We start from the raw sequence: 16576 nt of genomic DNA on the forward strand, positions 1-16576 counted from the left end.
CCTCTGCAGGTCGAGTGTCAGCAGGAAGCGGGACAGCAGGGGCAGCTCACGCTCACATTGCAGCAGCAGACGGTAGCCAGTGACACAGAGGTGAGATCTTTGCCCTCATTGGGCTCATTTGAAGAAATTCAATTTCAATGAATGGAGCAGCCATCTTCAGTGATGTAGCGACTCAAGGCAGGTTGTGAGAACTCTCGCTTATGCGGGAGGTGCTTGAAGCCTAAAGTTGATAATTGTTCTCGTGATTTCTTGTCCTCCCTCAGGGCGAAGGTGTGCGAGAGCGTCTGTCGGAGCAGCAATATCAGCGCCTGGTGGAGTATGTGAAGCGAGCCTCCCACTATTTCCCTCCCTCTGCTTCATCACTGCAACTGCAGCCTACAGTGACGCTCGCTGAGCCGCCGCCCACTGTCACCAAGTCATACCGCTATCTGGTCGATCCCGCATTCGCTAAGGTATTTGTAAGCAAGTTCACCATGGTAAAGGATAAAGCCTTAAAAATCGGATTCCACTAATAGTTGTCTTGCTGAAATCGATCAGCTGCACTTTTTCACCTACCCATTGATGCAAAATATGCTCTAAAGGAACCGTTTGTTAATGATATGAAGAATTGCCATTTTGAATCCTTATTTTCTACTAAACAAGCATAAGAAATGAATGGCAGACACCAGAACTCAGATTCATTTTTTATTCATCATTGCAAAACAGTTTCTTATGTGTAGACCTAATGTACATGGTACATATAGTTCATAAAAGAGCAAAAGACTTCCTGTCAGCTATCATGTAGAATGAAGCCACAAACAGCAGCTGCCAACCAAATCAATCGATGTTATTTGATATTGTGTGATGTAACATGTTTTAGAGTAACACTGTACTTTATCACTGTACATTGATGCCAAACCCATGTTTTTGCCTTTTATAATGCGATTGTACTTTGGGGATCTGGGTAAGGTTTCATTGCTATGCCTTACAAATTATATTTAGAGAGTATTTATAATAAAAAAATACTATTTGTGTCTGGCTGTCATATGGCTTTAACTGCCACATTAAAAAAATACATTTTTAGGTGTATATATTGGTGTGTGTGTACATACATACATACATATGTATACATATACCCATTTACACACAGTATATACATCTGGAAAGGTTTTCTTGCATCTCTGATCTAAAAATCTAGTCATAATTCTTTGTTCCATGTTACTGACTTTCTTTCACATGTGACTTGGAGGATGGCCGTGAGGCCTTCTGGTGGCTGCCTTTTCTTCCTGTTGACGTCACACTGCCGTCAGAGGACACTGTGTAGACAGATGTGTTGAGTAGCAGTGACTTCAATGAGATGTCAAGATTAGAATTGCCAGTAGCAGAGATAAGGTCAAAGTTCGAGGTTGAGTGTAAAAACCTGAGTATGTGGAGAATGAGGCTTCTTTCTGACTTTGTCTCTTTAGCAGCCTCTCGTTTCTCTTCAGAGCTGCCATGTATTTGGAATACGACCACGAGAACTGAGGGAACATGTTATAAAAATGAATGGACTACATGGCTATGGTAGTTTGAGCTCATTTTATCTTATAGAATTTCATTTGTGTTGTAAATGATCTTACTGGCTTTGGCGAAAACAGCGTCAGGCCGCTCGTAGTCTGAGATGCTCTTTTTTCTACTCCCTTATCCTTCTCATTTTGCATATCATCATTTTCACTAGAACTGCGAGTTAGCCGTTTCACATATTCCTCCTGTACCAAGAGAAGAACTTTAATTTCAAAGTAAGACATGCACAATTATCATGACCATCTCTCTTGTAGCAGACCTGAGCTCTCCTCTCATCCTCTTCCTCCTCCTTCCTCCTTTGTCTCCGCACTCTGGCTTTGTGTTTGACTCGTTCATCTTGAAGCATTTCCAGCAACTGACCCTCTAGTACACTGCTGCTAAGCTCCTGAAACTTGGGCCAAAATCTGAGCAACTCACTGAAAACTGACATCTATGAACATATCGAAACACACACACGGCATAGTGTGAAAATGTATGTGCTCCCTTCTTGAATTGTGACTTTTCATATCACAAATGTTGCTGATCATAAAGCCAGTTTTTCATCTTACAAAAACCACCCAAGCAAATACATTACCTGTGCCTCTCTGAAAATATAAGGGCCCAGTTTGTGACGTTTCTCCATAATGTGCTTTGCCTGCTCCAGAGGGATGTCTATCTGCAGGGCCGGAGGTGAGGATGAATTGATGAAACACTTAATGATTGTGGAGATCTTCTGTTGAATTGTGGCCTCGTCACTGTGAGAATGACACAGGTCCTATAGGAAGGAGCCCAATGTAAACAAAAATTCAAAATGGCTGATGGTGTTTACAAAGTAGAGATGCATAATGATAAACATCAACATGTCTCATAATCATAATCGTCTCATAATTAGTCATTTGGAGAAGATAGCCCAATATTTATTGTAAATTATGTACACATTTATGCAAACATAAGTTCTTAATGTACTAATACTTCATACTATAACCAAAAAATTCTTCTTGGGGCCCCAACAGATTTTGAATCGGCTCTGCTCTCAGAAGGTATATAATGGAACCTGAGATGCTTGTCGTACTCGTCACCAATTTACTATGCCAGAATGTCATCTGTTATTCATTAAAATCACAATGCTACTGGTGGCCCGAGAGCCTTTACCAACTGTCCGCTAAAGTCATGTGACAAGTGGGTTGCTGCCCGTTTGCATACAATCCTGTATTGTTGTACCTTGTACCGCTGCACCTCCAGCCAAAAGAGCACATCATTCTCTAGGAAGTCACCCCTCGGAGAAACAAAGTGCTGGAAGTGCAAACAGGAGGCGGGGTTGAGGAGAAGCCGTCGAAAAAGAAGGATCTCCTTGGAGGAACTCATCCACAAGCCCTGACTCTGTGGAGAAGCGTGAGTAGCTTTAGAGATGATCAGAAGTGTCCACAGAGGTCAATAAATAGCATTGTTGCCTCCTCTTGCGGTAAAAGATCATCAACAACAAAAGTAACAATGGTATGGGAGCAATGATCTCACACAAAAATGAAATAATGATACTGTTCCCTGGAGAGGCCGCTCTTTTCTAGTGATGACATCATGATCATAAAGATCAAAGTCACAATCATGTTGGTCCTGTAATCACGCTGCTGCAAATGTTCATGTTTTATATCTGTGACATGCCGCCGTGCAGTAGGGATGACAACAGAGCTGCATGGAAAACACTATTAAAGCAAGGTTAGTTATGCTGATGCTTTAATCTTATTTATCCTGGATCCCATTTGGGAAAATTAACCGCTGGGCCAAAATGAAGTTTGACAAAGCCAGTGCTGGAAGCCAAGTGGTGAAGTAAATCACACGTCTCTCCATTCTAACGCTGTGCATGTCGCCTCACCTTCCAGCCTTCTTTTCTTGTCTTGTGTCGATGCGTGCTGTCCTATGACACAAAGTCAAAATGATCACCATAAACATTTGGACTCGTGTGGAAATGCTGCCCACCCTCGTTAATACTTCCCCTCAGCATTTTGTCCCTATGTTCTTGTAGGAAAACCCAAATTTCAACATGCCCTCCTCCTCCTCATTTATTATTTGCACCTTTCTACTCTAATCTCCTGCGGCATGTAATGCTAAACTACCACTGCTCCCTCTCCCTAATGAGAAGATCCATGTGGTAACCTTGATAACATGAGTCAGAGCAGCAGAATCTGTGCTTCGTGTGTTACCTGATGAGGCAACCTGAGAGAGAAAGACAGAGTAGTGATGCCATTTTGCGGTTTCTCACAAGTAGCAGACTTGCTAATGAGAACCTGGCGTCTTATCTCAAGGCCGTTAGGCAACAGGAAGCAAAGGCCGCATGGTTTATGTAGAGGAAGCCAAGGCTAGCAAGAGTCCGACATCTTACTCAAGAAATAAATGTGTTAGTATGCAGGAAAATGACTTGGCAAGAAAGATAGTTATTTAATTTATGCCCTTCAAACAAGATGACACTTGCAATTTAGTCATTTGTCTTCCATTTAGAATGGAACTCATGATTTCAACACCTTGGAGATATCTGGCTTATCATCTTCTGGCTTGAAATAACAGTTCTCAAGGCCTCATCGCTCATGTTAATGCAATCTGGCAAAATCTAATATCATTTTTAAAGGTCATTTAAGAGTTTTATGTCCAATGTTGGAAGACGAGTGAGAATAGAAAAATAGAAACAAAAGTGGAAAGGTGAGAGGTCAAAACAGTTTTAGTTGTCAGTATATTACAAGATATGCCATATGACTGAAAAATAATCTGCATTATGAGGACACATTTATCTCCTCCAACCAACACTGCAGTGTCACGATGGATTTTTTTAATCATGTCACTTTATTGCAGGGGTGTGGTGACAATAGACTTGAGACAACTTCTGTTAAACTTGACACTAACTTACACCAGTAGCATTTTGAGTTTTAATTTATTTGCAACTGTGGACTGTCTATTACAATTTCTTAGTTTTTTTTTTTGCCACTAAGCTCTTGCCAACATGACCACACGTGCTAAGCCACATTCGAGTCTGTTTCAAATTAGTGCCTGTTTGGATTGGAGATGTCAGCTTGAATGTGTCTGCTCCCACACCTCTGATCTGTTTTTGGGTGACATCACTAGGTCTGCCTAAGACCACCAATTTAGAGGAAAAAGAAAAATCTGAAATGTGATTTGTCCTTTCAGCTCTACCAAGAATGAGTAATCAGTATCAGTCGTATTGCCGTCTGCTGTACCTTTGCTTTGCGTTTCCACCGCTCTCTAAACTCTGCTGTGGCCAGAAACTCAGGCAGCCATTTTTTCTCAATGTGACATCGGATGATCTCCTGGATCTCCACGGTAACTGGCTTTGAGAGACATTCGAATTGCAGAAGCTCCAGTCCACCTGCCAAGTGCAATATCTACACACAAACAGAAACACATTTACAAACACACACACACAGGACTTTAGAGAGTCACTGTCAGACACAGGAAAGCCATGTCGTAGGTGGATGAGTGCACATGTCATTAAATCCACATGAGGCAGTGAGTCTAGTCAGATTAAACCTTCCCACTACGGGAAACCAGACTGAAAATTTCTGACTCATGCTGTTCTCAATATCATTCCCACAATTCACTTATTCCCTTCATCTCCTTTGTCTGCTTTCAGTCCTCATTTATCAGTGTCTTTCCTATTTATAATGGGAACGGAAAATACTGTAGATCTGCAGAATATCATTTGAAAAATGTATTTTAAGAAAAGAAAAATGGGCCAAAGATATTTGAGAAATTGTATACCTTCAGCATCAGAAAGTACCAGAAGGATTTTCTGTGAATGAATGATTGAATTTGTGGAAGGTTAACACAATAGGTCTGTCACTCAGATGATAGGGGAGGGAAAACAGTTGAAATTCAAGTGTAGTCATAAATACTGAACAATACAATTGTACAGCGATCTCCTTGAGTTGTCACTTTATTGTGATGGAGGCACTTGAGTACCCAAATGCTCCTAAAAGTCTAGAAAAAGTGAGCTTCACACCAATGATGTTGGTCCAAGGTGCAAAACCAGACTAGGCAAAGAAAGTCCATTAGCAGTTGAGTGGACTTTTTGGAATAGACATGGGAAATGATGCTTATGCACATCATATATTGAAGATACATATAATAACTTAATATGTTCGTCTTGGAGCTTTGCCCGCTTTGAGCAATCTTTCAGGCATATTGCTCGAGGCATTGCGTTGAATGGTTCAGTTTTATCGAATGTTTTCTCCAGTGACTTCAATCCTAAACTTTAGTCCCTTGATCTACAAAATCAAAGTGACCAGTTCCCTTAGACAGAATTCCCCCCTACAGGTTGTTTCAATCTAAAAAACTAACTTTAGACAAGAGTTTTTCCTCCTACTAGGCTTTCTCTTGTATTGTGGATCCAAACCACAAACCTCGAGCCCACCTCATTTTAATTCTAACCATGTCCGCTATTCTCTGATCCTCCAGTAACACCCTGTCAGAACTGTCAGCAGCAGGTCCACATAAGAGCAGAAGAGAAGAAGTAGAACATTCTAGGAGACCAACAGAGGTCTCAGTGTATTAGATGGGATTTGAAGCCTCGGCGGGAGCTCACGCTAAATCTGGACCATCATGTTCAATAGAACTTTCCCACGTTCTTGATTGACGATACGGTAATTCTAATTTGAAATGCCGTGACACATTCTTTGTACTGAGTTTTTCTACGTACATGATTCTGTTGCTCTTCAGTAGCAGGACTTTGGGAACTAAAGAAATAGTTTGAGTTGAGATATTTTCTCGCAATGTGAGAAGACCGGTCCTGTGTCAATGCCTTGTTCCTCTGAGGAGTCTGCCTGTACTGCTCCAGGTCCAGCCAGCATTCCAGGTGGATACTGAAGAAACATTTTTAAACACATTTTCAATTCAAACCGATGCACACACTTGGATGAAGTTTATTTACAGCACATTTGTGCGACAAGATAAGAGAAATTCTATTATCTTGTTTACATGACAAAAACAGATAAGCTATATGAGCAGTTGAGCACACATGCACATGACGACAAAAATAATTTTTATGATTACAAGATTAATATTCTTTCTCATTATGCGTGTGTGTGTACACACACACTGGACAAATCATTGTTGAGTATAGGCATAATGTGTCTGCTTTTCCAGATTACAGGACCACAATTAATTGAATAATAACACTTTAGAGCTTCTTAGGAAACAACAGTCCAAGATGAAAACAATGTGTTGCATCCAGTAACTAACCTGGCATCTTTATTTCGGAGGAAAGACATAAAATGCCAGATCTCATGATGGTGTCGAAGTAAAGAGCCTAAGCGGTAACCTTGGTACTGTGCTGGCACATTGGACCAAGACTCAAGGTCCCGGTGACCCTGAGAGAAGAGCCCGGATGCAGTATTCAATGGTGATGTTATTTGCTGCTGCACACAAAACACACAAAAACAAATGTGTACTTATATCTTACATGGAATATGTTTTCTGCACAGAAGAGTAGTGCCCCTGCACTGTTGAACTAAACATGACTTACTTTTGCACATTTGCTCTTTTAGGCTCACGTGTTTCTTACTCACTTGATGCTTGTTTTGTTTGAATTCTGCATACAAGTTCTGGAGCTCCCTGAATTGCCAAGTGTTCACACAGCGTACATTCTTGTACACGTCTACCTGAACACGTGCAGACATAGAGTAACTTCTGAACACAAAGTCTTACACTTCATTATTAAGGATTACATAGTGTATGTTATTGATATTTGCTATTTAAAACACTGTATGGTTGCACATTCTCGTGAAAAAGAATATTATTAATAGAAGCAGCAGAAACCATGCTAACCTGCAGGAAGGCTTTTTTGTCCAGGTCAACAAGCGCTGTCCAAGCCTCCATGAGGATGTTCAAGATGTGGTCTTCAACTTTATCAAAGAGCTCCTCAAAAGCAGGCGTCAGCTGGTTGTACACCTCCTTCTTAATCTCCTCTTTCATGCCAATGCTCCTGCTGGCAGAACTATGGAGGTATGTGGAGCAGATAACCTGAAAATTTACAAAAACAATTTAAACACTTCAACAGAGTTTAATACTCAGTTTTAAATAACATTTGCACTAAAACTAACTTGGGCTCCTTCATGTCTAAATGTAGTCTAAACATTAAACTTGCAGCCCAGTTAGCGCTGTTATCGATCATTTAGAAAGTAAGTAAATCCAGTTCTATATTACAAATAAACTAAAACGTGATTTTCTTTCAATATAATGTTTATTAGAGTGGTGGGGCTTAGGTGGTGGCCATAATATTTAATAAATAAAAAATTTGCACACACAAAAAAAAAAGGGGTGAATTGACTGCATGTTATGTATGGTTCCAAATATTTGTTAAGGACACCTCTGTAGCCAAAAATGCCTCACTACCAGCCAAAAAAAAAGTTTTATAATCTCTCTTGCAGTATTAGAAAGAAAATGAGTGCTATTTGTCATTTTTCCCAGAATGAACCATTTTCCTATTTTAGGCTGGCTGGATTTTCCTCGCTATAAAATGGAGTTGTGTGCCTACCAGGGGTCCCCAAGACTGATTTTGTGATTCTGTGTGTGAAATAATCAATGCTTGGGTAGCCTCTAAGAGCGCATTGTAATTTCTTTGAGTCATTTTTAGTTCAACTGTCTGTCAAAGGTATTCTATATTTGTGTGTTTGTGTACCTGAGCTATTCTCTGCACTCTGTAGGGATCCAGTCTGTCCTGGTAGAAGAGCTCATGATGGTGCTGGAGGTCATTCCAAAAATAAACTGCATTCTCCCATAACTTTAAAGGGAAAGAAATAATCCTCACAAACACATTGAATCACTTGGTGTCATTAAAATAAAGCTTAAATGTGAATGTATCTTATGGATTCTACCTGGTTTCCAGACTGCTCACAAAAATGAGTGAAGTATGAGCCAGCCTCAGGGTCAACAAATAATGCCTGTAAAACCTTTTCCAGTCTTGTGCGCTCTAGTGATTGGCTTCTGCTTGGGTGAGAATGCTCGCAAAACTGTAATATGCAGAACATGAAATCAGCCATTTGCAGCCATTCGAAAAATGTCTTAATTCTTTCACCTGTGGATTGTAGGGAAGCGGAAGCCAAGGTTCAGGACAAAGAGAACAAGGGGTCATTGAGGCCAAATAAGGGCTTACACACCACTCCCTATCAGGATCATTCAGGTCTACTTGAACTTGAGGGGATGTCCAGTAACGAGGAACCCTGTGGGGACAGCAGGAGCATAAATACAGGTAATATATAGTCAAAACTCACAAATGCGTGCAAAAAAATATCACCAATAGGATGTGATTGACTCCATGACTTTGGGCTGTACTGAGCACAGTCTCTCTTTTGTCCAGCAGGGGGAGGTAGTCAGCCCGAACCTGCAGAGCTGTTGCAAGCGTAGACTGTTCTGACTGCTGCTTAGCAGGTAGCGGCTCCTCATTAAAGCCAAAAAGCTGAGACAAACAACATATAGCATTTCAAACACACTGCTGCATCTTGCTAAATTTCTTAGAATGTAAAAAAAAAGATAGGAAAGACAAAGCAGTAGTGCGCTGATCACCTGTTCTCCCTCTCCCTGTTTAGGGTTTTCAGCCTCTCAATGTCCATCCAAAGACTTAACAACCTGCCTCCTGTTGTTCCACGCAAAAACTCCTTGAAGTCATCCATGCCTGGTTGGTTGCCTTGGTGACAGCCACCATGGCAGCAAACATCCTGGACTGTTTCCGTTTCTGAACTTGCCTCCGACATTTTGCTCTTATTCCCATCACAAATGTCATTGCCTCGACTCCATTTTTGGCATTCTTTACAGGATTTTTTAGTGTTCTCATCAACTGAACAGTGCCAATGCATACACTTGCATTTTTTATCGATGCAAGTACACTTTTTGTGGTTCTGTGCGGTCAACTTAAAGACAGCATCGTCAACTACCTTGTGAACTATTTGGGCAGCCAGGTTTTGCAAATCCAGTTCCGAGGCCTCTTCATGTATTTGCTTTTCTTGAGATGCGTCTGATGTCTCTCGGATGTTGATGTCAGCACCGTAGAGGGTTGACGCAAAGGAAGTGGAGGAAGACAGCTTAGAAGAACGCCTTGATGATTCACTGACATTTCTGTGGACTTGTGCGCTGTGGCCAGAGGATGTACCGAGCAGCTGATGTATTCTCACACAACCTTTACAGGGATGAAATAGCATTAGTTTGTGCTCAGAAGTTTGTATAACCTGGTTATGTAAACTTATGAGCACAACTGTATTTTGACTGGCAAATGTATCATTTATAAGCATCAACCTTGTTTGGATGAATTGTTCTCGTGAGCACGGAATCCTTCTTTGTCACTCAGAACAGCCGTGGCTAGACGACAGTTGCATGTACTCCTGTCGATGTTTATATTTCGTGCCCACTGAAACAACAACTTGGATAATCTACAGATGAAATGGGATGCACTCAGAAACACAGTACACATATAAATGAGATGCAACATATCCTGTTACACAAACTGTATCAAAAGTAATAAGGAAATGCACCTTATGCAATGATAGAATTTTCTTTTAATAAATGAAGTACAGTAATATGATGTGAAGCATACATTGTGCTGTATAGACAAATTCATACTGATGTTTTCATTTCATGCATTGTACCTGTACTCATGGTAGCAGCTACTTTGAAGGAAATAAGTCAATCTTTCCTTTATAATCCACTGAACCCCCTGTTTTCTGTCCAGACACTACAATGCCAGGGAGCGTGACAAAAGAAGAAGAAAAAAGACATTCTTTTATCAACAAAGTAATAATTATATTCTGTCTTGCTCTGGAAATGATAATCATACTTTACTTACCGAGACAGCGTAACTGTTGTCCACCAAAGGGGTTTTTGCCAGCGCTTTGACATTCTTATGAAGGATCTGTGATTTGGTGTATTCTAGTGCCGATCTGATTTTGTTGAAGGTGAACTCTGCCGCGTCGCTTGGCACCTCGAACTGATCCGTCTCCTCATTGTACAGCAAAGCCTGTGGGAAACACTGGGAAGAGATGCAAGACACAACGAGAATGAAGGTTTGTATTATTTTTTTCTCTAAAAATGCTTGACCTCAATATTAATAATATAAATGAATTTACCGGCAGACTTAAAAATCGATTTAACGTGTGAACAAACAGGTGATCGGAGGTCAGGAAGTTCTCCTGTGAGCAGGTGAAAGGGCACAACATTAAACTACCATGTTGTAAATTGTGAAATAACTTGTCAAATAAGTTTTAAAAGGTGTACTCACAAAATTATGAACAGTAAGCTGGGGAAACTCTGCCAAAACAAATGTTGGTAGAAAATTTCAAATGTGACAAATTCCAAAAGTAAAGTTTTGAGAGACAACTCTTACCTATTGAAATGTCACTATGCATGACTAGTGCCTCAAAAAGACCAATTCCTTATGCAATACTTGTGGAAAATCGGGTAACAAAGCTTTATGTAACTACACACTGTAGGTTGCTATGGAAGTGGATTCACTTTCACAATGGGAGGGGGTGGTTGGAGGTAAAAGTTTAACAAAAGACCAGTGGAATGTGAAAGGATGTATTTAGTCTCGTTGGAGACCCTTTAAACTCCAAATCACAATGTAGGATTTTTTTTTTTTTAAATCTTAAATGGTTATATGTTGATCCCCCTTCCCCAATATTGTATTACTTATTCTGAGTCGGTAGTTTTATTAAACAGCAAGAAAATGACAGATGCGATAAATGACCACTAGATGTCACTAGATATCTACAAATACATGTTTCCACAGACGAGGTCAAACAAGGTGATCAAATTATGTTAAAGACCGTTTTATTTAAGAAATGCGATTGATTAAAAATGATCTGAAATCACAACGAAGCCTCAAAGCATACTTCAATATATGTATAAAAGTACATCAACCACAGATGCCATGTGATTTAAGATTTTACAAAATTTGATTAAAAATGCAAACTTTGCTAGGGAAAAAAAATAGTACAGAAGTTGCCCATAGACTCCTAGCAACATAGGACTTCGTTTAACTTAGTCTCCTCAGTGTCATAAATACATTTATAAAACAATCAGTGAATGGAATCCTTTGCATCGACTTGATCATAGTCTCCTAATGTTTCGCTTGCTCTCTGCACTGCCCGGAAGTAATCCGTCTTTCTTGCGACGGCCTGCAGACTTGCTGGCACATTCTTTGGAGCCATGGAAAGCACACAAGCACTTTGTGCAAAACTCAAACGCACAGTCAGCTCTGGTGCAAATACCCTCGCCTTTCACAGTTTGACACTTTGCAGGATGCTGACATCGAGGACAATGTCTGAGGCATTCGTCGTTGAAGAGGGTTTTAGCAACCTGAAAGAAAAAGGTTTATAATATAATAATATAACCCAACTTTTTTTTTTTGGCAGGCACACTTTTATTTATGCCAAGCACTTCAAAGTATTTAAAATTCAAAAAATCAAAAGCCAAACACAACCACCACCAGGCAGTTATGAAACGTACCTCGATGAACTTGTCTCGTTTGCTGCTGCTGCCCAAAGATAAAGTGCTGTAATGTAAAGGGGTTAATGTGCGGGTTCCAGACTGTGGGGTGCAATAATTGGAGGTTCTAGACTGGGCCTGGACAGTTTTGAGGGTTGACCTTTTAAGAAGAGTCAATCTCGTCTCAGCATCAGCAACATGCGCAGTGGCGCCATTCTGGAAAATGACAAAGATTAAAGATTTGGGAGGAGAAGAAAAAAAAAAAAAAAAGTGTGACGCACACTAAGCGTCTGATATAGTTTCTCCTGTTTCTCTACCTCTTGAGCAGCTTCCACTTCACTCTGGTAAATTGTTCTCCTGGAATGAGCTTGCTTGTCCTGCTGGATTATTTCATCCCAGTCCTTACACACCTGACCACACCTGCAAAAACATCAATCAATGCATTTTACTTAACTTCATACTGAAAATTTTTGCCACAATGCATGGGGTCTATTTCTTTTATTGTGTATTTATTTAGTTTATTACATGAACCCCTTTATTGAGGAACACTCAGACTAGCTCAAGTGGAACCCTAATACGCAAGTTGAGTTTAAAACAATTGGTCTATGGACACAGTGAACTGTCAACACACTGTATACAGAAACTAACATTTTTAAGTTTAAAAAAATAATAAAAAAAAATCTGCTCCAATACAACGTAAAAGTCAATGTAGCGGTTACAAAAAAACAAAACAAAAAAAAAAAACCTTGAATTGGCCCACCTATAATGAATGATAAAAATCTAAATCTGACCTGCAGACACAGTCGGCAGACAGAAGACTCAATATGACAGCCAAGATGTGCCTGAGGTTCCTCTTCCTCAGCTCCGTCAATATGTCCACCTTCCCTAGGCCCATCTTGCGGCCAATCAGCCCTGCCAGCGGCATAGTTATCCCGAACAACTCGGGCGCCTCACCAAGAGCTGCGATGGTCCTCAGCTCCTCTTTTAAACTTGGACTTTGGCCAGCAAACATCTTGGCCCTCTGCTCACACAAAGTGTGTATCAGCTGTAAAGCGGGCGTCAGTGAGAGCTTGGATGTCTCCAAGGGGGTCACATTGGAATTCACAGATGTGGCGCTAGAAGGTGTGATGCTGTCAAGCTTGGCTGTGCTTTCACTTTGAGGCGTTGTATAGCCTTGTTGGGTTGACGTCAGTCCATCAGAGGTTGTATTGATACATTTCACAGAGAGAACCCTGCTAGGGGTCTCCCTGACAAAAACCTCATCTTCTTTACACGTTCCGCGGCGACACTGAATACGTTGATGTTTTCTGTCCGTCGGGTCTTCCTCAGACAACGAGCCTCCTTCCTTTAGAGTGGAAAGTCTGCGCTGCCGTTGCAAACGGGAACGCCGTTTCCCATCCGTCAGGTTGGGGGTTTCTGCGTTTCCTTTTGAGGCAGAAAGCAGCAATTCTTGGAAAGAGCCATCGTGGTCGACAGAAGAGTCTTGGGATTTATCGAGGGAGCTGAAGCCGCTGTCCTCGGATGGAGACCTGCAGCAGGATTCGCATCACATGTTACTTGATTGAGAAGTAAATTTAAAAAAAACATCACTGACAAGTGAAAGATGGATAATGTTTTTTTTTTTTTTTTTTTTTAAACGGGTAAGCATACCTGATACATTTAGGTGTATCTGTGGAAGACAGTGTGCACAAGACATTGGATGATTCATGCAGGGCACTCGTCAGGTTGTTGACTGGAGATGGAGAGTTGTCCTTGGATGAGCCTAGCAGCAATTTGCTTAAGCACGGTGCTTCTACATTAAGTTGATCAGCAGCATGAAAGTGCTGACTGAAATCGTCCGAGAGCGAAAGTCGTCCCTCCAATCTGTTGCTGTCACCTAGGTTGAGGGTACCATCCTCAAGAGTGGAAGTCCTTACCTGAGAGAAGAGCAGACGGCGTTTCCTACTACATAACGGGAAATCCTGCTCCAATTTTAAAGCGCCTAAGGTCAAAGCCTGTGGCGCTGGGTCCAGAGAGTCAAAAGACACACTAAGATCATGGTCGGACCCAATTGACGATTCTATCGGTGCGGTACATGGAGACTTTGTGTTGTCCCTTTTGACAGCTTTCGTGGCATTGCACATTGCAAGTCTATGTCGCAGAAAGCCATAGCTCTTGGATGCTCTGGGAGTTTCACACCAGTTCAGAGTGGAGGAGCGCTGAAGCCCCCGGGTGTCTTTGTGCAAAGATCTGATCCTGCTGCTTTCCTGAGGGGTGACAGCAAGTCTGACATTCTCTTTGGGCGTGTCACTGAGGTCCACTGAAGCCAAAGATCTGCAGGAGTCAAATCCACTAATGCTCTGTGGACTGTGGAATGAACCTGAGTAGCCGCTGTCAAAACACTCATAACATTCTTTGCCTTTGCAGTTGACATGGTGGACATTGGACTCAGGGGTACACTGCATTTTTGACCTCCTGTCTCCCCAAACAGCAGCACTCCTACAGAGGCCTGCAAAAGACAAAACAGAAATACAAATTCCAAGCCATGTCAGACACACACACACCGTTATAGCTTGAATGTCAAGAGATAGGTTAGGCTCAAACTCACTAAATTTGGGGTGGATCAGTGTGCATTGAGTTTTTAGTATACAGATGCACTTTTCCTGTGCAGGGATTTTCAACTTGCCAGTTTGGAATGCCACTTTAGCAAGGTGGTGATACCACCACATGTGTGCTCCAGTGTTTGTGCATCTGTTTGTTTGAGTGAGGAAAGTATTAGCACACCCCTGTGAATGAAGTAGAATGTTCTTTGCATTCAAATGCGGCATTTTTGTAAAGACCATCTATAGCTAAATTGGAACGATGTTTTATTCAACAATGATTTAATAATCTTGGTCCAACATTTTGGATCCAATACAAATCTGGACTGAGAAGACACTTATCCTCTCCTACTGTACAAGCAGCAAAGTTTTCACACCCTCTATGTTGCAAATCTCTTTGGTCATCAAAAGACATTGTCATTTTACTCTGCTCACAAAAAGTCATATGGGCATATTCAACTGATCGCCATGATACCGAATGTCAAACCCGACTGCATGGTGCCGCCGTTTGGCGAGCTGTTGACGCCAAACCTGCCAGACGAGATGACTGACCATAGACTTGTGCAGCTTGCATCACATTTTATGCGACTGGTGTCAATCAACACTGCTACCTTACGATTTTATTGTGTTCTTTCTGTTTTGCATCTATTTTCACTCATGCAATCACGGTAGCCTGACTACAAGTAGAAATTTAAGTCAAGCCAAACACTCTACCAGTTAAATTATTACCTGGACGGGATTTAATTTGTTAAAAGAATAAAGACACTTACCCTAAAATACCACAGAAGTACCACGGTCGGGCGAGTGTGGACCTCAGTTGACACCGCGTGCCCTAATTGCAGTCAAGTACTTTTTTTTGCAAACATTGCAACTCAAGCTGAAGCTAGTGTTGGCTCGTGAGTGAACGATTCGTTCAAAAGAACGATTCTTTCAGTGAACGCGAGTGACCGAATCACTTCCTAAAGTGATTCGTTCTTTTTTCAGTTCATATTACTTCAACCAGTAGGTGTCGGTAATGCGCATTGAAGCTGGTGCCACCTCGCCGTAAAACAAAACGAAGAAGAAACTGACGTAACTTCCCGTTCACGAACGAGTCGTGAATTGCATTTCCCGTTCTCCAACTGAACGGATCTGTGAGTGAACGCGTCAGTGATTTGCATTTCGTTCATCGCGAGAACGGATCAGTGAGAGAACGAATCCTGACTTTCCCGTTCGCGAACGAGTCAGTGGGTGAACTGCCTTCCTTCCCGTGCATCAACGGATCAGTCAGTAAACGTGTTGCGTCCCTCCTGGCGTGAACTACAGTATGTCAGCCAGAATGTAGATTTACGATTTGCCAAGGAAAGAAAGAACCAATCACTGAAGCACCACTTCTTTTATGCACTCCAAGCTAACGGCTAACTTCATTGCATGAAGCGATGCGCCGTTATGCAACAATTATGCTTCTCTTTGGGTAATCTTGATTTTATAACACTTATAGTAGTTTTTCAATAACGTGTATGCATATATACGCCTTAATATTGTTATCCAATATATCTACTGCAATTTCACATTAGATTGCTGGTTTGCAATTTACTTTTATTATTATTATTTTATTATTATTATTTTAATAAACATTAAAACCTGTTAAAACTTGCCTGGTGTTTTATTCCTTGTTTTTATTTTTTGGGCATGAAAACAAAAATCTGACATTTGGTTAACTGCTTTATATGACAATATGTACATGTGTTTTACGTTATGTAATATGTAATATAAAAAAAGAATAAATAAATAAATAAAGTGTAGCGAACGATTCCGTGAACGATTCTTTTTAACAAATATTTTGAGTGAACCTATTCTAAAGATTCAGTTCTAAACTGGAATGCACATCACTACTATAAAACCGTGCAGACGACCATGGGCTGCCAAGTCGAAATAGCCGACTGGCTAGTGACACGGGCTGTCGCTCGGTGGAACCTGGTTCGATCCCAGGTGTGAGCATACTCCTGAAGTTACTT

General features: G+C 41.1%; 3 protein-coding genes across 6 annotated transcripts in view; 1 reads left to right on the forward strand and 2 right to left on the reverse strand.

Moving 5' to 3' along the window:
* The window catches only part of LOC119136390 (vacuolar protein sorting-associated protein 13B-like), a 211690-nt gene extending 210679 nt beyond the window's left edge, over positions 1–1011 (forward strand). For both annotated transcript variants that reach the window (XM_037274793.1, XM_037274792.1), the window contains exons 67-68: positions 10–90; positions 264–1011. In XM_037274793.1, the coding sequence (XP_037130688.1) occupies positions 10–90; positions 264–512 (330 nt within the window). In that variant the 3' untranslated portion in view covers positions 513–1011. The remainder of the gene's footprint in view (positions 1–9; positions 91–263) is intronic.
* On the reverse strand, positions 672–11021 carry LOC119136391 (regulator of G-protein signaling 22). 3 transcript variants are annotated; one of them, XM_037274797.1, is made up of 23 exons: positions 10898–11021; positions 10793–10821; positions 10641–10703; positions 10361–10543; positions 10164–10249; positions 9814–9947; positions 9088–9697; positions 8819–8980; positions 8600–8744; positions 8400–8534; positions 8204–8305; positions 7351–7545; positions 7092–7184; positions 6766–6893; positions 6224–6386; positions 4746–4910; positions 3392–3433; positions 2743–2901; positions 2117–2296; positions 1802–1972; positions 1599–1727; positions 1400–1499; positions 672–1295 (listed from the first exon to the last, which is right to left on the reverse strand). In XM_037274797.1, exons 1-23 carry the CDS (start codon positions 10917–10919, stop codon positions 1198–1200), a joined length of 3294 nt encoding a protein of 1097 aa, XP_037130692.1. In that variant the 5' UTR covers positions 10920–11021; the 3' UTR covers positions 672–1197. The 3 variants fall into 3 exon arrangements, with proteins under 3 accessions (XP_037130692.1, XP_037130691.1, XP_037130690.1); XM_037274796.1 differs by having other exon boundaries at positions 6766–6938; XM_037274795.1 differs by having other exon boundaries at positions 6766–6941.
* A 323-nt stretch (positions 11022–11344) lies between these two features.
* On the reverse strand, positions 11345–15436 carry fbxo43 (F-box protein 43). Its single transcript, XM_037273745.1, has 6 exons — positions 15350–15436; positions 13651–14488; positions 12792–13529; positions 12318–12420; positions 12022–12216; positions 11345–11871 (listed from the first exon to the last, which is right to left on the reverse strand). Exons 2-6 carry the CDS (start codon positions 14442–14444, stop codon positions 11623–11625), a joined length of 2079 nt encoding a protein of 692 aa, XP_037129640.1. The 5' UTR covers positions 14445–14488; positions 15350–15436; the 3' UTR covers positions 11345–11622.
* Between the last annotated feature and the right edge of the window lie 1140 nt (positions 15437–16576).

This window comes from Syngnathus acus, chromosome 16 (assembly GCF_901709675.1).
Source record: "Syngnathus acus chromosome 16, fSynAcu1.2, whole genome shotgun sequence".
NCBI lineage: Eukaryota > Metazoa > Chordata > Actinopteri > Syngnathiformes > Syngnathidae > Syngnathus > Syngnathus acus.